General features: G+C 52.3%; 2 protein-coding genes across 2 annotated transcripts; one reads left to right on the forward strand and one right to left on the reverse strand.

The window, feature by feature from the left end:
- Positions 1-244: 244 nt before the first annotated feature.
- ZMAT5 (zinc finger matrin-type 5) lies at positions 245-17,655 on the reverse strand. Its single transcript, XM_074920998.1, has 6 exons — positions 17,604-17,655; positions 12,893-13,094; positions 11,066-11,128; positions 10,757-10,837; positions 4,125-4,236; positions 245-492 (listed from the first exon to the last, which is right to left on the reverse strand). Exons 2-6 carry the CDS (start codon positions 13,017-13,019, stop codon positions 363-365), a joined length of 513 nt encoding a protein of 170 aa, XP_074777099.1. The 5' UTR covers positions 13,020-13,094; positions 17,604-17,655; the 3' UTR covers positions 245-362.
- A 10-nt stretch (positions 17,656-17,665) lies between these two features.
- Positions 17,666-19,998, forward strand: UQCR10 (ubiquinol-cytochrome c reductase, complex III subunit X). Its single transcript, XM_074920999.1, has 2 exons — positions 17,666-17,838; positions 19,724-19,998. Exons 1-2 carry the CDS (start codon positions 17,677-17,679, stop codon positions 19,760-19,762), a joined length of 201 nt encoding a protein of 66 aa, XP_074777100.1. The 5' UTR covers positions 17,666-17,676; the 3' UTR covers positions 19,763-19,998.
- Positions 19,999-21,342: the final 1,344 nt, after the last annotated feature.

Below are 21,342 nucleotides of genomic sequence, written 5' to 3' on the forward strand. Positions count from 1 at the left end.
CGGCCTGGATAAGCGTGCAGCTGGGCCGAGAGCAGGCAGCACAGGGCAGTGCAGGGCGCGGCCCAGGCAGCCGCGGTGCGGGGGGCCCGATCCCACCCCTGGAAAGGGGGGGCTGGCCCCTCCGGACACAGCAGACAGCCCCTGCGTGGGGCCAGAGCTCTGCCGAGCGCAGATCCTTGCTCCCGTGGCGGGGAGACAACCCACGGGAGGCTGCCAGGTGAGAAATAACACCACACACGCAGGCTGCAAGAGTGGGGAGGCTTTTATTGATGGGAAGTGTGAATAAATAATTCAGTCCCTTTCCTAGAGCAGGCGAGGGAGAAATCCATCTCCAGCACAACCTCTGTGGGGGTCCCTGTGCCTCAGCCCCACTGCAGGTTGGGCGGGACGGGCCACCCTCCAGGTGGGGGGGCCTGCAGGGACAGGGGCAGATCCTGCGCTGGCGGCCAGCCCGGCGGGTACTGGAAAGGTGCTGGTTTCTCGGGCAGAGCACTGGGGAGACGGAAGGGGCAGAGGTGAGACGGGGCTGTCTCAGTCTGACAGCAAGGCCCTGCTTAGGGGCTGAGCTTCCCTCTGCCCCCCCACTAGCCCCCAAAAGAGAAGGGTCCAGCAGCGGAGGGGTTTGGTTATCAACAATCAGGTATAGTCACACCCCCCCAGCCCCAACCCAACAGCAGAACTGCTGTGTAACCCCCCTGGCCCATTCCATCTTGCTAACGTAGTGCACGCCCCTGAAAAATAAGGGGGGAGCACTAAGGAAAGGGGGTGCAGGCACAGCCCCCCCAACAGCCCCAGGCACAGCAGCTGGCAGGAGAGGCCTCGCACTGGGAGCACGGCTGGCCCCGTCCCTTCCCACCCCCAGCTGCTCGCAACTCTTCACACAGCTGAGTTTTGAGAAGAACAAACAAAATTAGCAGATGTTTCTTTCCAAGCAGCCTGAATCCCAAGCCAGCTGTCCACTTCCCCAAGGACAAGGACCCATCGGAAATGGAGAAACTGCCAAAACTATGGTGTGTTTTCACAGAAGCACCCTTCAGCAGAGGGAACAGGCTTCCTCCTCCATCTCACGGCCTGGGAAACACTTTGTTTCTCTCCCTCAAGTTTCCTAGTTGAGGCCACTGCAAACAACACACCTGACTAAGGAAGCGCAAAAGAAAGATGCATCAATCCCTTGTCTCCAGCTGAAGAAAGTGTCTGGCCAGGGCAGGTTTAAATTCATGGGAAAGGTACCTCTTCCATTAATTCCTGAGTGCAGGAAACTCATTTGTTCTTTAGCACAAGCCTTGACAGCAGCCTTCCAGCTTCTCAGGCCTCTACCTCTGACCCTGATGAATCTTTTTAATTGTTATGCCAGAAGAAATCTAATCAAACTCCTTTACATAATGCTCCAGGGAAGCAGCACCCTCCTCTCCCTGCAGGGCCGATGATGTGGCCAAAAGCCAGCTACAGAAGTTGAGTGCAGTGTTGTCTAGGCAGCTAACACAGAGCAAAGTCATTTGCTCTGATGCATATCCGCTTGATGGGGATTCTTCAGAGCCGAGGATGAGACAAGACTGTTAGGCCACACACCGAGCCCCTCTCTGGCAGGAATATTTTTGTTACAGCCAGGCCCTGTCGCTCAGGCAGGCAGAGGAGCCCCCACAGCAGTGGTGGGGTGGGGCGGGGAGCAGGACAAGGCATGCTGCAAGGCGGAACAGCACAGCTATCAACTAATGAGCTCTTCTGTGAACAGCAGAACGAATCGATAGGGAGGATGCTGTCTGGGTACTCAATTCCCTGGGGTCTCATAAGATACAAGTGCTATCAAAGGTTTACCTGCAGCTGGAGCATTCCAAATGGCTGTCCCATGTGGCTTCTCCAGTGTCTAGCAAGGGTCAAGAATATTTCCTTTCCGAAGGCATTAATGGGATCCCCCTCCTCTACTCACTTCCACATTCACAAAACCTGTAGGATCTGGGTATCTTTGAGGCCTCAGCCCCCATTCAGATGGGAATCAGGATGTGGGCTCCAGAGCAGTGATGGCAGCAGCACACGCTCACATGCACTGACATGCTCTGTCTCCTTTGGAAATCAGGTTAAAAATCGATCACACCCTGGCAGAGCTCCACCGCTAAGAGAACTACACAAACTCCATCCAACTCCACCCCAGCTCTCCAGAAAGCAAACGGCACGGCATGACTATGAAAATACGCATCAAGCGGAGGGTTCCAAATGAACATTGTCTCCTTGAGCCGGGCCAGGCTGGGAGAGCAGACGCACAAACCATGGGTGGGAGGTAGTGTGGCAACTCTCCATCCACGGGGCTAATGTAGGTGACAGTCAGAAATGCTGCTTTAAGAAGGCGCTACCCTTCAGCAAGGCAGTACCTGGCCATACAGCCACTTTGAGTCCAGTGCAGCATTTTCTTTTCACTGTGGTGTGCTTGGAGATGCACAAGGCAGTAGCTCCACCTGTGACTGCCTGCTGGGTATCTTGCTAGAAAGCCTCTGACAAGTTTGAGACAGAATCCCAGCTACGCTTGCAGGCTGAGGCTTAGCACAGCAACACTGGGAGATCACGCTTCCAAGACCTCTTCCATCCTAGCTTGAATCCTTCCTACTCAGTGCTGCCAGAGAAGACAGAGGTGTAGCTGGGTCTCTAGCATCTCCTTTTGGAGGTGACTGGCCTCGAGAGAACTTTCTCTACTGTTTTGTGCACACTAATGGTCTTTACTGACATTACCAGCCAGGCAAGGCAGCCTGTGGGCAGGTTATCATTCAAAACCACAAATTCCCCAAAGCACCATTAGACCCTGCCAGAGATTCTGCCACACTTCAGGGACCTCGAGGACTGCAGGAGAGGAAGCTCCTTGTCCTTAAAAGCATTTTCAGGAGGAACACAGAGTCCCCAGGCACCAGGAGCACAGGGACCTGCCTAAAACAGGCCCTCTTCCCTGGCACTGCAAAACAACTCTGGCAGACAGTGCAAAACACACAGTTGCTCCGAGGGACAATGCTGGGGCCTGAGAGCACAAGGGGAGAAGAGAAATGACAGGGGCAGGCATCAACAAGGCCAGGTAGAGGGGAGAGGCTTTGAATATCTGGGATTTAGTTCCTGTAATAGATGGTTTCTGAACCTGCAGGGACAGAGAGGCTGGGCAGAAAGCAACAACCCTAGAAATCTCAGGTCTTGTGCAGCTTTGGAGGCAGCAGGGACCAGGTAGTTCTGAAGGTCTGGAAATTCCTCTGGGTGTAGCACTGGCCATCTTCTGTGAGAGACGATCTACCCCAAGATCAAGGGAGTCATGGGCAGGACAAGCAAAATGGGGCAAATGAAGTGTAAGGGGGGTAGGAAGTTTAGGGCTGTCAGTGAGCACAGCTAAGGGCAGCCAAGCTGATGGATGGAGCGAATAGAAAAGCAACAAGCCCAGACAAGCACCAGAAGGAAGATCCTGCCCAGACCAAACACAGAGAGGACAGGAGCAAATAGAAAAAGAACAAAAGAGATTTGGCACCTTCCCAAATGTCATCCAATTAAGCCTGCGGCACAGTCAGGTGAGCAAGGAAACAGCAGGCACCGGCAGGCGCCCGAATCCGAATGAATGCCACGAGGAGGAGCTAATTCCACCCTCTCACTGGCAGGGACCAGCAGAGATGTGCAGACAGGGCAGGCAGCGGATGGGGAAGCTGTCAAAAAGATGAGACCAGGCTCCTGCCACTGAACCCCGGGCATTAATAACTCAGCACCACGGTGGCACTGTCCTTCCAGGCACGTCTGTGCGGGCTGTGGAGAGCACAGGAGCACCCCTCTGCTCTGCTTGTCTTCCCCAGGGCAGCCAGTCATGGGCAGCGAGGCCTGGCTCGTCCCTGGGGCACATGGGGAGACATGTGCACACCCCTCTGATGTGGGCACGCAAGGCTGGATCCATACATGTGTCTGTAGCGTGTGCCAAGAGCAGGCAAACAGTGCTGGCAGGCAGAGTGCAGAATGGCAGCTTGGGAGGTGCCATCGAGCTGGGACCTCTGATCACCTGCACCTTCTCCTATCCCACTCACACCCCTCGTCCTTGTGGGATCCCTGCTCTGCGTTGTGTGGGCCAGAAGCAGCAGCCAGCCCTGACGCGGATGCTCCCCGGCCACCAGTACCTGTTACTCTGAGCCGCACTCAGTCTCTTTGCTCTCTTCTCCAGCCAGTCCTCAATAGTGCCAGGCGGGACATCTGCTCCCTCCTGCCGCAGCTCCTTCGATCTCTGCTCCCCTGGTTGAGAGAGAGAAGGCTATCAGACGCTCGTGCTGCAGTCCTTTCACTCCATTAAACCCGCTGCTCGTTACCCTGCATAGTTTCTTATGGTGGAGAGTTTGCAGTTTGCCTGTGGCAGCCCCTCCTCCTCCACTGTCCACCTGCCATCTGATGTGTGGCCTCCTCACTGGTGACAGCTCCAGCCAGACAGAGCCGGGAACACGAACTAAGCCAGTGAGCACAGCGGCAGTTCAGGCACTTGACTGAGGGGAGTCTGACATCTCCCCCCGGGGTAGATCGTCCTCATCCTCGCCTGAAACCGCCTCTGCTGGCCCTGAGCCATTTCCAAAGACGTGTCCCTCCAACTGGCAGGAGGGACTTTGCCACCCCTGCCCAGTTAGGCGGGAGTGACAGGGACGTCTGTTCGGATCGATGCAGACTTGGCAGGCCGCGAGAGTCTGAGAGGTTCAGAGTGCGCGTACAATCAGGAGAGGGGATTTCAGAGATGCTGTCAGGTCTGTTTAAGGCGCATGCTGCGTGATGTATCCCCAGCCCCTGCAGAGACAGGGTGGGAGGCTGTCACCCAGCCCTGCGCAGCCCAGGTGCAAAATCGGAGCAGACCACAGCGGAGGGAGGGAGGGGAACAAGATCCTGCGTTTCCTCATGCAAGTTAGGAACAGGCAAGGCAGCACCAGTAGGAAACCTCTGCTGTCTACCAAGAGACAGGGCAGCCTCAGGTCCTTTCAACCCCTCCATCACCCCGGGGGGTTGTGTGGGGCAGATGCCCACAGGCACCCCATCCTGCAGCACTGTCCTCCCTAGGCAGAAGAGCACAGAGCCCGCGGGGCAGCCAAGCACTCACCAGTCCCTCTCACTGGGCAGGAATCTGCAGCTGCCCAGTTAGTAGAGCTCCCTGGTCCCCCCTTGGCAGCAGTGACAAAGCAGGAAGGGATACTAGCAGAGCACAGGGTCTAGCATGAGTCCTTGACACGAATGACACAGTCACACTCCTCACAGCATGTCAGGCATAGCGGGCTGAGGAGATGCTCAGAGCTATTAGATCTCCAGCCTAGTGGAAAGTTCCCACCTAACAGAAAATGGAATGTGATACTCTGAAAAACAAACACTGATATTAATAAGAAGGAAGCTGAGGCCACCATGTGTCATTCCCCTTTGCCCCACTCATCAAACCCTCTGGGGACAAGCGCTCTGGGGGGACCCTGATCCCATTTAGAGATCAACCACAGCAGCCACCTGCGGCCGTGCCCGCCAGGAGCCTGCTCCACACCCACCCACCATATGTCACATGTTTAAGGAAAATATTATACGTTCCCAGACAGGGTGTGAAATTAATATTGCCTGGGCAGAGTGAAGGATCACTTCATCCTAGTGGTGGCAACCAATTATTCATCTGCCTGTTGAATATTAATAAGGATGGCAGAAATGTGCTACACAATGAGCAGCCGGAGATGGATAATTTGTCATCCAGCCTTTTCATCTGCTGTTGCTGGGAGGGGTGACGATGTACTCACTGCCACCACAAAGACAGCCTGCTGTGGTCCTGATGTCGAGGTGCTGCTCTGCAACCTGGCCATAAGGATATGGTCGGAGACAGGGCTGTTCAAGTCTCCCACAGTCGTTCCCAAGGTGCACAGCTACTTGGGGTCAACCAAACAGCCTGGCCAGGTGAGGGCACCCAGGAGGCAAGAAGCTCAGTCTGGTGAACTGGGCGCTGCTCAGACTCAGGATATGTGAATTCAGCTCCCGGGTAAGATTTCCCTGGCAGCCTTGACCACAGCCACCTTAATTCCCTTTGTTCCAGGTTTCTGCCTTGGCACATGCCACCTCATCAAGGGGACAAGCAGTGGTCATGAGAGGCTTCGATGAGGCAGGGAAAAAAATCACAAGAGAGACTTCTCCCACCTTTACCTACCACCAAGATTTTCCTTTTCATCCCACTCCAAGCCCCAACACAGAACAGACAAAAACTGCCAAAGCCTCTCTCTTTAGAGCAGGGAGCCCCGAGCCCACTGCCCTTAAGTGCCACACCAGGAACTCATGCAGCCACAACTCCCTGTCTCGCCCAGAAAAGCTGCAGTGGAACAAATCCAGACTCACGCTGGCCTAAATGAGGCCCCAGGTGTCCAGATTAGAAAGGCATCCAGCTGGCTCCCCACTCACGCAGCTCCACGAGTTACTGCTCCAAATCACTCCAACCCTCAGGCTGAGGAATAAAGCAGCAGGTACTGGCAGCTGTCTGGCTCTGTCCACCTTGATGCATGCCCATCAAAAAGGCAGATATTTCATCTCACCTTCTTTAAGTACACATATCCCATCCAGAGACCACCAAAACCACCATGAGATTGGAAATACCCCCTGAACATCAACAGGTATTCCAAGATGTAACTCTGAAACACAATTACCAGCCCTTACTCCTCATGCATGGTTGTGCAGCCAGACTGCAGCAGCAAGACAGGTGTGAAGGTGCTTCCCCCCGGCTTCTCACTGGGGCGTTTGCTTCAGAGTCTAATTACAGGCAATTAAAAGAGCATCTGTAGTCATGAAGTGTCTCTCTAATGATGTCAGAGTGAGAGTCCAGATTTATCTTCTCTCCCCATGCAACTTCTAGCATGAGTTTTCTTCCTGAACAAGGCACCAGCATATGCAAGATGCAACCAGCAGTACAGAGCAGGTCACCCAGCAAAAAGATTTACAGGTAATCCTTCAGCTCCCTCCCTGGGCTGGGAGATGTGGCAGCCCAAACTCCTCTAGAGCACACAAACAGCAGCAGGCTGCAGTGAGAGACGAGGCTGATGAGGCCCTGCAATATGAGCAGCTTAAGAAGTTACCACCCCGCAGCCATGAAGTGGGAGCCGACTGCGAGAGCGCTCCTTTTCCTGCTCATGGCTAAGTTAAGCTGGTTGACGACAGCCACCCCCAGCAGGGTCACGCAGATTCTTTCAATCACACGGATATATTGCAAACACTCACCCAACTGTGCCCTCGCAGCTCTGGCTAGCTGGAGCTCACCAAAGAGGCTGGGTTGTGTCAATACTACCAGCAGAAGTGACGCAGATTAGTGGGGAGCCAATAACTTTAAGCAAGAAGATGGCAATTTGACAGTGACTTTTCCTGACATGACTGTACTTAAAATGACAGCCTGGAAGTGTCTTGCTGATGAATGATGCAGCAGATGCAGAAGGCTAATGCTTTGATGCGGTAACAGCTGGGAATATGCCTCCCTCCCTGCTGAAGGTGGAAACTGTTGCTTCTTGATGAGTATATTCTACAGGGTGCAGAAATGCTGAAGCCGAACTAGGACATGCTCTGAGCTGTTACAGAACAGCGAATCGTCCAGAAATCTTCCTACATAACCCACAAGACTAACACAAACAACAGGGTGAATTCCCTGCATTAAAAAGGCCAAATGTTAAGAATAATGTAATGTTTCCTTTGGCTGTAATAAGAATGCATCATTAGCAAGGGAGCTCACTGACACAGAACTACCAACACCAAACACTTAACAGGGATCCAGGGACAGGTTCAATATTTACATGACAAAGAAAGTGCCATCACAGTTTAGCAGTGTTAAAAAAAGTCAGAAAAGGCTTTGCTTTAGTTTAGGATGCAAACCCACCCCTTAACACGGGTCATGCCACTGCACTACAGGATTTCTTTGCACCTTTTCCTGAAGCATCTGCCCCTGGACAAGGGGAGACATGGGTTCAACGCAGTCTGGCAGCTCCTCTGCTTCTACACCCATGCACCAGAGCTGAGGAACGCAGAGTTAAACAGCACTGTGGACTCACCAAGAGCCCATCCACTTTTACCCCACCAGAGGCAGAGCGTGGTCATTTCCAGCATGGTCACACAAGGCTCTGCACAAGATGGTGAGAGGGCTCTGGAGCTTCCAGCCTCCCAGCTCATCTCAAATCTCCGACCACCCCAGGCCGCAAGCCTGCCAAAATCTCCCCGACGCTGTGGGTTGAGACGTGAAATCTCTGAGGACACTGACAATCCAGTGCGGAGCAGCCCGATCCCGATCACTGCTCTAACTGGCACCGTATCATCTCAGTGGCCATGGCCTGCGATGCCCCACAGCACAGAAACACCAGGACTAGGTGCTAACGCCCACTGGGACATCACTGACAGAGGTGGCTGATGGAGGTGCTACGAGGGTCACGTCTCCTGCCCGACTAACGCAACCTGCGGTCCAACCTACCATCACACCAGCTTGTCTTAAACTCTGCCCTAAACCTCACCGTCTGAAACACTGGTGCCTCAGTAGCCTAAGGAGGGGTGAAATGTCCCCCTGACACACCGAACAGCAGCTTGGCTTTTGCAGTTGGTCCTTCCATCCAGTCTACCATGTTACAGGCTGTACGTCTCCTCCACCAAGTCCTGCTACTCCGTTCCCTCCATCAAAACCCTCCAAGCTCTCGGTGGCCTCAACTGATCAGATTTAGGGGTCTGTGTGATGCTCAGCCTGCTCACTTGGCTCACACAGGATTTCTGTGGAGCGGCACCACGAGAGAGGTGAGTAGGATTTAACTCTACAACCAGGCATTCATGTTATAGCAGCACAGTCAAGGATGAGGCACCCTGCCGTCCCCTGGCCATTGCTTCTTTAAGTCTAATTGTTTAATTAAATGTTTGACTTGGTAATACAAATGCAAGGTTTCCAAGTAATCTCCCAGGAATCAGCTCTCTCACTAGCCAATTCTCCACTTACGCCTGACCCATTTGACAGAAGTCAATATCCAATAACAAGTGTAATTGGCAAAGAAACCTGCCCAAGCACAGAGGAGCTTGCCAGCCTTCCCCTGCAGCTCCGCTCTGCTCCAAGGAGCTTTCACTTCCCCTGCAATAAACAGCCTTCACTGACTGGAAACGCTACAGGTTCCTGCAAATACGCTGGCATCCTGTGCCACCTCTCGGGAGGCCAGTACTTCAGCCCCGCAGCAGAGAAGGGTCAGGGGGAGGTTCTGGGCTAGTGGCAGGGAAGAGGAGTGTGACTGCCAGCCCAGCACTGCTGCTCCGAGAAGGGCTGGCTGGAGTGCTCCATCTCCCACGCAGCCCGACGAGATGGGTTTTATTGACTGCCAGAGTTGTTCAGCGATTGATTCAGAGTCGCCTTGGGGACTCACAGACTGACTCAGCAACGGTGAGGACTGGAATAGTTCTGTAGTGCCTGCCTTCCTCCTGCTCCCCCAGGTTCACCAGAGCCCTGCCTCCCCAAATCTGATCCCTCAGAAGGTCAGGAGAGTCTCCTCCCCACATACACCCCAAATCTCTTATATATGCACACACACTTCCAACACTTAAGCCTGTTTTTGCCAGACTATTGGCAAAACAACAGTTGGCTTCAGCTAGCAGTGTGGGCACAAGATCTGCTCAGAAGTTGGGCTGCATTAGGAAGAGCATTGCCAGCAGGTCGAGGAAGTGACCCTTCCTCTCTGCTCCATGCTGGTGAGGCCATGCCTGGGTGCTGTGTCCAGTGCTGGGCTCCCCAGTACCACAGAGACAGCGACATACTGGAGAGAGACCAGCAAAAGCAAGAGACAACGGGCACAAACCAAAATACAGGAATTTCCATTTAAATATTTTTTTAAAATACATTTTTACTGCAAATGTTGTCAAACACTGGAACAGGTTGCCCACAAAGGTTGTATCCAGCCTTGGAGATATTCAAAACACAACTGCACATGGTACTGAGCAGCCTGCTCTAGTCTACCCTGCTTTCAGCAAGGCAGGGCTGGGACTAGACAATCTCCAGTGGAGACCTCAACCATTCCATAAATTCTCACCAACACCTCACTCACGTTTTCTCTAACAACCGAAGTAATGAATCCCATGGAGAAAACAGAGCTGCTACCCCTTTTAGGGCAAGAAGGCGATAATCCCAGAATGAAAAAGTTCGAAAGTGCTCTTGAAGGCTCACAGCAGGGGAGCAGCCGCCATTTATCCTCTGCCCAAACTTCAGTTCCACCCAAAGCCATGTGAGCAAAGGCCATTTCTGTATCCAAGAACCCACGTCCTCTCCTCAGGACAACACAACTGACAGCAGGGTAGCTCTTCCCAAGAGTGGAAGAAGTGGCAGCTCCCTGGTAACAGTGGAAAGCTGCGGGGGTATCAAATCCATAAATTTAAGGGGAAGTGATGTACCAGTGCCCTCTGCTGCTGACAGTTTTTATTCCCTGACTGAACAGAACCCCGAGGGCTCAGAAAGCCCACTCCCTGCTTCAGATGCTTGCTGCTAAGTAGTAACAGCATTGCTCAACTCTAGGTTTGTGTCTGTGCCAGCAGATCAAGAGCAGAAAGCACATGAAAAACGGCAGCACTTAAAGCCATGCTACAGGCTCACACTGCACTGAGAGGCAAGCGGGAGAGATGCACGCTCGGCTCGCTGTGTACAGGCAGCACGGGACCGCAGGCTCTCACTGTACAACCCCTCACACACCCCTCTGCAGCCCCACGCTCCCTGCAGCATCTCCCCCTCCTCAGAGAGCCTGAGCCATTTTCTTGTTTGAGGACTCACCTTGAACCTGGGCACTCAGCTTCTCCAAGTCCTGCTCTGTCATGTGGGAAAATCGGCAGTTGGACCCAAAATCACACTGTCCTGGAACAAAAGCCACAGGGCTCCATGAGAGCCACACACACAAGGTCTTCCCTTATAAATGTGCATGCAAACCCGAGGTCCATTACACCCGCATGCTGGACACACGCTCAAGACCTTCACTCCCTCCAAGACAAACACGCATACCCGGGCTCTCCAGACCAGCCTTGGGTCAGCTCATGAAGGCACTGCTGGAGCTCAGGCAGCTGTTTCTACCTCAGAAGAACTCACCTGTTTGCAGAAACTTCCGACATGGTTTCTTGGTTTGCTCCTCTTGCAGGATAGCGGCAGCATCTGAGGGAGACAAAGGGCAAACCAGGGTGAAGATCTCACGCAGCAATACCCCATCCTATGGTGGTCCCAAACGGGTCAGTTGCCTAGTGGGAAGCCATTTTACATGACAACCAGGAGCTTAAGCCACAGAAAAATTGACAGTTAACAGTTCCTGTTTGCACCCCTGGCCTCAGTTTTTCACTGGCTTGCAAATATCACCTTCTTTGCTTTCTGCTTCATGCTTTCTCCCCACACCAGGATGGAAAAAGAACTGTAACATGAAAGCAATGACGCCGACGCACTTCTGTGCAGCAGAGAAAGACCAGGCAGACTCACAGAGCTCTCAGAAAAGCTCTGTGCGAGGCCTCACAGAACCCTGTGCTGAGTCTCCAGTGGACACCACTGAAATGGTCCTTTACCTCCCAGAGACATCCTGAGGAAAGTGTGCCCCAAAGATAGAGCAGCTCCCACAGACTGTGGAAGAACGTGAACTGGCTGATGCCAGGCCACAGAGTCTGGCGATAAGAGGAGACAAATCCCCTAATCAGGGGTGGCATGAGGAATTTTATCAGAGGAAAATTAAGGGTTGCAGCCTGGTAAGAAGACAAGTACTAGGTGATGGGCCTCACCATCACTGACCCAGCTAGAACTGTGCTGGGCTGGGGCTGTTAGTCCTCCACACTTGGCCAGTACAGAGAACCCTTCCAGTTTCCACGTGTGGGTAAGCAGACAGCAAAGTCACCCAGAGCTCGCAGGGTATTCCTCACCCAGCTAGACAGGAGACAAGCTCAGCCCACAACTTCTGATCCCAAGGAACCAGAAGGAAGCAGATGAACATAGAGGAAATGATTGCACGATCAGTTTAACCCAAACTAAGTCTTTGCTACTGCCAAAATACCCATTTCTGCTCTCTCTCTCAGACCCTGGACACACATTCCCACCACATTCATCAGGCTGGCACTAAAGACTATGTAAAGACTAATATGTAACTGCATGGCGAGCCAGGTCAGAGCGCTGAACTGGGTGAGAAGAGTCCTGTTAAACAGGCAAAAGACACAGGGCTTTCCTCCCAGCACGTCCTGACACAGCCTCCAGCACCAGAATTCCTCCTCTGACAAAACCTAAATGCACCTAGCCCTCCTCCTCCTCCTCCGTTTGCCCCCTTTGCTAAGACAGGTTTGAGCATTCCAGTGCTTTGAGCTTCTCTCCCCAGCCCTTTCATGCTCCTGTGCTCTCCAGTCAAGCAGTCGGTTCCTCGGCCTCTTCCCCAGTCACCTTCAACACCGACATCTCCCCGTGCAGAGCACTGCTGCCAGCTTCCTGTCCGTTCACACCACACACATCCAGCCTGCCATCCAGCCTGCTTTCTCCACACGCCCCTCCCTACTCCTTGCTCCTCCCATGTCAGAGATCAACTCTGGTTTGCAGAAGGCACCTAACTCACCTCCAGAAACTGTAACTGACTTTGTTCTCTCGTCTCCCATCTCAGATTTGCTCGTGATGCCAAGAGAGCTTTATCTTCAACTCCTGGTCTCAGAAACAACCTCCCTATCTCTTCCACCTCATTTCAAGTCCCAGCTGACACCTGCAGTTTCCCCTTCCCACATCCAGACACACGAGGATTTTGCCTTTGAGACTGCTTGACAGCAACAGTATGAAGTCCATAATTCACTGGCACAGACAATCTTAATATAAATCATCAGTGCTGATTTAGTTTATCTATTCTCCCCCCCCATCATCTCCCCAGTCCCAGAAAGGGAGGGGCAGACAGTTTGTACTACCCACCTCGGAATAAGTCGTACCAGACTCTCTTAGCCCTGAGATGCTGCACTCCATTGAGGTGTTTCTTCCTGTTGTGAAGGTTGTCCTGAAAGGACCTGTCACAGTAGTCACAGAAGTATCTTTTTCCCATCTCTCTTCTGGCAGAGCAGCATCAGCGCAGCCTGGGAACCATCAGACAGATCCTCGGCATTCAGCCATGCCTGCCCTGGGGACAGAGGATCCAAGATTTACAGTGCCTGCTTCCAAAGGAGAACTCAAATCATTTAGGGTTGGCAGATGGAGAAAGAGGGGAGACCCAATAGTATATATTCTTGTCCACCAGAAACTGGTAAGGCAGCATCAACTCCAGGTACATTGGAGAAGAGGCTTGGAGCTGCATTTCTTACCTCCGTTACCCAAAGCAACGACACCTCTTTTGTCAGAATTCTCCTTCCCCAAGCACGCTGGAGTTCGGATCACACAAAGCAGAGACTCTCAGCCACCACCTGCACCAAGGAAGGTGCAGCAGAAACCATCCAACGTGCAAACAGGAGGAGCTAGAGGTCAGTGCCACAGTCTCCACCTGGGGCCCAGGACTTTAACTCCAGACCACAGACAAGCCCCCCAAGCTACCATGCAAGAGAAAGGAAATTCCCCTGCATCCATCTCTACAACGTAAGGAAGAAACTCAGCAACTCCTCAAAGATGAAAAAAAAAAAGCTGATCTCACCTTTACTGCAGGTGGGAAGCTGCATTACAAACATTAAAGGACATACCATTTTGTTCAGTTCATCCAGCCACCTATTTACCCCTGTACAACATGGACTGCTCTCCTCATCCTCATCCTCCCCAGCCCGTGGCAGCAAGATGTGTCTGCTTCACCGAGTACAGCATTTACAATAATTAAGATCACAACAGCCTCACAGCCAGGAGGAGAGAGCCCCCATCTCCACGGCCACTGAAAGCAACCTGGAGATGCCTGGTCCTTCTCCTCCCACAGGGGAGAGGGCCTTACCACACATGTACTTGCAGTCCAGAGACTCTGCTGTGGAGCATCGAGAAGTAGCAGGACAGAATTTGGCTGCTCTGATCTGTGCTGGGTCTGCAGCAGCCCAGAGCCTGGCAGGGCAGGTGGGGTTTGGGATTCAGTGCCGCCCTGTTCCCATCAGCTGTCCTTGCTGGAGGTGCAACAGATACCCTGAAGGAGCTGTAAGTTCTCTCCCGAGTGATAAAAAGCTACCTGATAAATGCCAAAGATGGATGGACTGGGAGATAAACTCCAAAAGCAATTCTCCTGGTTTTGACACCTTGACAGCCAAATGCATTAAAAAATGGCATGAAGACCAGCGCAAGAAATAAAGATTTTATAAATAAAACAGGGTCAGAATCAATCACAGCCTCCCTAACAATTCCTCCAAATCAGCAGGCAGAGCAGCAGCAACAGGCAATCCCTCAGAGCCAAGCATGCTGAGCTAAGGCAGTTCTGCCAAGCCCTCCTGCCAGCCATCCATCCTGGCACCTCATGAGCAACGGCGCCAAACTCCCCTCCTTTCCCCGCTCCCGAGAACTGCTGCTTCAAAATCAAGTCCCTGGAAATCTCTCAGGCCTCACACCATAAGTTAAAATGTAGTCCCCTCCATCTGCATCCAATGGAAAGATCTGGGGTTTTTTTTGAATCAGCTTGCAAAACTCCACACCAAAGGTAAAATGTTCAGAGACTCAAAGTAAACTCGAAATCTCTTTTTTTAAGGTCCCTTCTTTGTTCTCCAGGTGAAAAACCTCGCTGGGAGGTGATGCTGATCAGCCAGCTATCCGTCTGTGACACAGACACCTGAATCTGCAAACACAATCAGACCTGTCTCTTGCTTGGAAGGTAGAACTCAGCTTTGTAGAGCTTGAGGTCTGAAATTGTCCTACTCCAGCCCAAGAAACTAAGCCCAAATGCTGCTTAATGAACATTAAACCATAATTTTCCCTCACCCTTTAGTAGACCATCTGAGTTTTGCAGCCAGCCTGGCAGCCAGCTTTGCTGCACTGTGCTGGGGCTGCTGGAATCCAAAGAGAACGCTCCTACCCTCAGCATCTGGCCCAGTGGCAGGCTCTGCTGTGGCTTTTAAGTATTGAAAAACCCCCCTTTTGCATCTTATGCCATAGTCTCCCAAAGTTTCTGGTAACATAAAAGCTCCCTGTTTCAGCTGCCAGCTCCGGCACTCCATCTCTGCAGAAGCAGCTGCTGTGAACGGGGAAAACAAATGAGATTCTGCAGTGGTCCCACACAAGTTTCCTTGTGCTCAACGGGAATTCTGCCTGCAGAAGCCCAGCAGCAGCCAAGCTTTGAAATTGTATTTCAAACTTTTCCTTTCATCACCCTGACAGCAATAATTGCAGAAGCTTGTTCCCCCTCCTTCCCCACAACGAGGGCAGAAAGCTCCTACAGATTTCAGGCAGGCAGATCCCACACCCCAGAGGTGCTGGCTCCCAAATTCTCCCAGCAGTTCCCATTGCAGGGGATGAACGGAATAAAAAAAGCAATTAGAGGAGCATCAGATTCTCCCAGAGACTGCCCCCTCCAAAGATTACACCGAACGCTTATTTCCATCTTTTTAAGAATTCAATGGATTATCTTGGCTGGATTCTGACAACTCTGCAGTATCAGCAATCCACAGTGCCTTGCGCTGAACTAGTACGTAGGAATAAAAGCTGCTTCTGAGCAACACTGGCTAACCTATTTCCATTTTCCCAAATGGCTCAAACAGTAAACAAAGAGCATTATTCAGTTGAAAACAGAGATGTTTTCTAATTAAATCCATCTTAGTCATTATGAAATAAAGTAAATGTAGCTGCTTTATAAAGAACTGCTTCAGCTTGGCCATTTCCATTTCCTCTTAACGTTTCTAGACCCTAATTTGCAATTGAATTCAGGCGAATAGACCCCTGGACCCACAGGCAGCCATAAACGATTTCAGACAGGCTCTGTACCAGCTTAAAAGTCTTTCTGCATAAATCCAAATACAAAAAAACCCACAGCTTTGTCTTGTATCTCGATGCTTAAAAGTATTAACAAAAAAATCCTCAGCTGTAAGCCTCTTGGAGGCTTATATTGGTGCAATGTTTTATACGAAATAGCATGTTCTAAGACACCTAGCCAGTGTTTCACTCATCTAACTGAGGTGCTTGGTAAAACTCCAGGCTAGATCTCGTGTGCACCATCCTACATTTTTCCTTCTCAAATTGCTGCCAAGACACTCCACCTTGGGCTCTACTAGCTACAGATTTTATTTAGGACTCTCTGGGGGTTCTTTCACTGATTTCCTCGAGATGTGGACAGAGGCAGGAAGGTGACCCAGACACAGGCATACAGCAGTCTTGTTTTCATCTGGGTGTAACTGCTTTTCTCCACACTGAACCCTGAAAATTGCAGCTGGGCCTTGACCTCAATTTCCTGCTTTCTTACAGCCCAGGCTTGGGGCCATTTCAGCCACTTTGGATATCCAGACAGATTTGAAGTTAATTAAATCCGAGTGTCAAGCTTATGATACTCAGCTGCCAATTTAAATGTGCTCATATCTCTACAGGAACATGCAAAATACTGGCAGAGTCTGCCAGCACCTTCACAATGACAGAGGGACACATTCCAATTTTCACCACACCTGGCATAAACCTGGAGCTCGATTCAGGGTTAACACCAACCCATCCTAGGGGTAGCGGTCTACTGGCTGTTGGGGAGTTTTGTCTTAGAGACAATTCCCTAGCAGTTAACTTTGAAAAAATAATAATTGAGCTTTTCAAAGGGCTGGCCTAAGGGATAACACTACACACAGGGCACAGGAATGTCAGGTACTCCCAACCCCTGTACAGGCTTCCAGCACAAGCAGAGGCTTTGTCCTACCCCAGAAATCCCACAGATCTCCTCAGTAGCTGCATACAGGGAAGCAAACATAAATAAATTAAGAGAAATGACTATGCAGCCAGACCATGTGCTCTGAGTGGCTGAGACAAATGAAACAACAGCGAGTGTCATTTGAGGATCTGTTCTGAAATTTAATGTAGATGTTTGTTCAACAAGAATCCTGCTGAGGGACGACTTCAAGATTCCCCCACCCCCTTGTCTGTCCTCCTTTTCCAACCCCAAATGTACCTCCCCATCACTGCTTGAGTCATCTTGGGGCGTCTTTGCCCTCGCTGAGGTGAAACAGAAAGAAAAACAGGAGAAGGTGACAAGAAGGAACGGGAACGTTTTCACTTCGGTTAACGACACACGGGGCCACGTCAGGCTTTTCCTGTGGTCTCTGCAGCAGCCGCCTGAGCATCCTCTGGCTTTCTGAGCCACAGCGCCCGCTCGGACTTCACTGATGACCCTTACTGCCCCCCGCAGCTGGTCCGAGCAACAAGAAAACACCCAAACACCGAGGGCGGGGGGGGGAGCAGAAGAGGACATGAACATAAACCCCTTTCTTCTCCACCCCTCGCAGGTGACCCCGGCAGGGGGCGTCCCCTGCCCCCAGCAAGGCGCCCCACCCTCAGTCGCAGCCGGGGAGGGCCTCGCCCACCGCGCCTCGGAGCTTTAGCCCAGCGGCCTGCGCCAGCGGGGCTGACTTCACCGCAGAAAAGCAGGAAATAAAGACCCGGGTTGCCCAGCGAACGCCGCCGAAGGGAAGGGCACGGCCCCGGCACAGCCCCGGCACAGCCCCGCCGCCTGCGCGCCCGCCCCGGCCCCCGGCGCGGCCGCACTCACCCGCCTCCCGCCAGCCCCGGCGCCGGGCCGCGCGCCGCCTACACCCCCCAGGGCGCCCCGCGCGGGCCGGCGCATGCGCAGAGCGCGCGGCAAGATGGCGCTGCTGCGGCAGGTGTACGGCGCGCTCTTCCGCCGCACCTCCACCTTCGCCCTCACCATCGTCCTGGGCGCCGTCCTCTTCGAGCGCGCCTTCGACCAGGGCGCCGACGCCATCTTCGAGCACCTCAACGAGGGGGTAAGGAAGGGGCCGCACCGCGGGCCCGCCCGGGCGCAGGCCTTGGGCCTTGAAGGTCAGGCCGGCCCCGCCTGGGCACTGCCGCGGGGCCCTGCGCTTCGGCCTGCCCCCGGCCTCCCGGGCGGGCGGCGGGCCCTCCCCCGGCTCAATTGCGACCTCCCCGAGGAAGCCCAGAGCGCCAAGGCCGCCGTTCGGCGCTGCCCCGCCGGTGGAGGCTTTGCCGGTGTCGTGGCGCTCGGCAGTTGGGGCTTCGGTGTGGTCACGGGTTTCCCCGGCTGCGGAGCCGCTTGGGGACAAGGTGTCGAAGGCGGCGGGGGGATGCAGGGAGGTGAAAATGGATTGAGCTCGCTTTGCGCTCTGTAGGTCTGTATGCCTCTGCCGTTCACCATCCGCCCGTAGAAGAGGGGGGATAACGACCGGTGAACGTGCAGCCCCGTTGAGACGTGTCTGGGACGCCCAGCGCTGCGCAGGACAGCCGAGTCTGCTGTCCAGGGCATAGGCGTTAGACAAGATGTGTCGAGTCGTCCTTATATCTCCAGGTAGAGCTGTGGTGGGATAAGATTTGCCTGGACACTGGGTCACACGGACAGGGCATATAACAACTCCCTGGACAGGATGAGGTGATGCAGTGTGTACCGTGAGAGAAGTCAGGAGGTGCTGTTATTTTCTTAAACCAAATACAGAAAACCTTTAATGTGTTGCACATTCCCATCTGCAGCACCATGGTCCTCTGGCCTGCAGTGCTGATGTGCTTCTCAGAGCACACAGGGTAATTTCCCAGGATAGCCAGGTCACCTGAACAGCTCTGAGGCTGGAAAGAGGTGCTCTGCGCCATCCCTGACAGCACCACGTCTGCTCTTTGGCCTCCTGAACCAGGTCACGAAGTCAGCTGGAAACTCATACTTCACGAAGTGACAGCTTCTCTGCCCAGAAGGAACACCCCAGGGTTGGGTGACCTGAGGAAATACAGTGAAGAACAAGACCAGGGTCCCTGTCTTCTCCGTTTTAGCAAAAGTAATTTGTTAAAAGCTAACATGGAATCACATCTGAACTTCAGCTTTGCACTTAACTCCTCTTTTTAAGTGTAGTATTAATTTTCTGTGTGCTAACGTCTTCTCAAGCAGGATTGGAAAATTATCAAGAAAGTTAACTTTTTAAAAAATCTAAAGCATTGTCTACAACAAACAGCAAATCACAATACTTACCTCGCCCTTGCGCAGCACTTCCCTTGGTCAGGATTGTGCTGGCAGATTTTAGTCCCTGAAGTAGGAGTCTCTTGTGCACCCTGTATATCTGGAGCAGAAATGGCCTCTCCAGTCAGCGTGGGAAGCTGAGGCAGTGTGACTGGAATGCTCTAATAACCTCTGGCTTGCAGAGTGGAACGGGGATGTTTGCAGCTTCCTCCCTGTCTAGTCTAGAAGCTGGGGAGCACCCCGTGTGCATTCCCTGTCCCGAGGCACAGCCACCTCCTCCGCAGGCAGGACGGGTGGAGGGAGCTGAGGCATGTCTAAGCCCTGAAAGAAAGGTAAGGAAGGTGGAAGGGACAGACAGAGCAGTAGGAGAACAAACTTTCACAGCAGAAAGCACCTTCGTTCCCCCAGAGCGGGGTCGTGGCTTCTCAGCTGCTGTCCAGCTGCTCCTCCCGAAACCTCTGTGTGGGGCTCGCTGTTGCAGAGCAGGGAAGTGCAGGGTGACAGGGCCACGCCATCCTGTATCCTCGTGGTACTTGTGGATGTGATTTTGTACAAACTCATCTTTCCCCTCTTGCTGCTGCCTGTTACAGAGTTTACATGATAACTTGCATTTTAAAGTGAAACTGTTCCAGGACCACTGAAAAGCTGTCTAAGATGACTGGGTTTTTCTTGTTTGTTTGTTTTGCATACAGAAACTGTGGAAACACATCAAGCACAAGTATGAGAAGTGAAGATTGAAATGCTCAGCAGCGGGATCCAGCCTGGGGTGGCTAAAGACACTGCAGAGAAGGATGCGGCCTCCTGAAACTGGTTGTATCAAAACAGAAATGGATTCCTCACTGAACAACTCCGAGCCAGATTGTATCAGCCACCTACTGATATGATGTAAACCAAGATGGACTCAAGGAGTTCTGCTGCTGTACTCAAACTTACTGTATTAAATAAAAACTTCTTGGTCCGTGCCTCATGTCTGTGTGTTCACTTGACTTATCCTTTGGCCCGCTTGTAATTTCTTGTAATTTGGAGTAGATGATCTTCGAGGTCTTTTCCAGCCTAGATGATTCTGTGATTCTTACCCAGGGGAAGGAGAATGCTTCAGTATGGCCCTCTACTGCAGGAGCTGTGGTCTGCTGACACTACCCTTGGCTTCTGCCTGGTGAGATCTTCTAAGAGAGGGCTAAGGAGTTGTCTGCTGTCTTCTAGTCTTGTTGAAAGACAAGGGACTTAAAATCTTCCATCTTTGATGCAGGATTGGGCCAGTTCCTGGCCTGTCATCCTCTTGCAGCTGCCGGTGCTACTGCCAGCCCTGCCTTACCCAGGGAGAGCTGCCTCACCCCAGCCCTGCCAGCCCCTGAAGGCATGTGCTGGGGTGGTGGGTAACTTAGCTTATATTGAAATAGGATGCAGATCTCTTTCTTAGCTCTTTCTGTGCCTTCTGGCTCTTCAAGCAACTTGAGGGACAGAAGTATCTTGCCAGGCTTGTGTAGTAGTTACAGGCCTCCCTCCTCTGCTCTGAGCAGAGAGGAAGGGGTTGGTTCTGCAGAGCGTTCTGCCCTCGGGCTGGGTGTGCAGCTCCAGCAGCGAACTGGCAGTAACTCTCCTCAGCGGCTTCACTGATGAGTCCACCCCCCTTCTCTGGCCATTTCAAACATCGTCGTGGGGAAGGGCAATTCAGATAGCGTTTGGGGTAATGATTCAGTTAATCACTCTGGGCTCTCAGGCAGCTGTAGGAAGATCTGGCTGAGTGACTCGAGCTCTTCCCACTATACCAGCCCAGAAGCCAAGACTCTCCCTCCTCACTATATTTTCACTAATAAGGAGGAATTTTAGCAATGGATGAGGCAGAGCAAATTAGTGCCTGCACTAATGAAAGCAGCTTTATAGGGTTTGCAAATAGGTGTCAGGAGTAAAGCTTACTCTAAGAACACAAAGAGGACTTAAAAAAATCATTGTGCTGGTGTTTTTTTGAGCAAAACACTAGAGCTTTCACAGTCCCAGCAGTGCTTTTATAGAGATGCTTAAGAGGAATGGTTTAAGCTTTCTTGGGATAATCTTGTACAGTGTAAGACTGCCTGCTTTACTACCGGCTCTGCAGTGGTGATGATAGCTTCACGCTATGCTGAGCAGGTGATAGAGATTTGCAGCTTCTTAGAAGCAAAACTAAAGATGAATGCAGTATTAGGAAGGGGGAGACAGCATTGTAGCAGACTGGCAGAGACCAAATGAAGCTATTAGTCCTGAGAACAGTAGCGATAGAAGAGTAGAGAGTTAGTTCTCCTAGCATGTGATTTCCCTTGACAGTGGATTTGGG

The sequence above is a fragment of the Athene noctua genome, chromosome 17, assembly GCF_965140245.1.
Source record: "Athene noctua chromosome 17, bAthNoc1.hap1.1, whole genome shotgun sequence".
Lineage (NCBI taxonomy): Eukaryota > Metazoa > Chordata > Aves > Strigiformes > Strigidae > Athene > Athene noctua.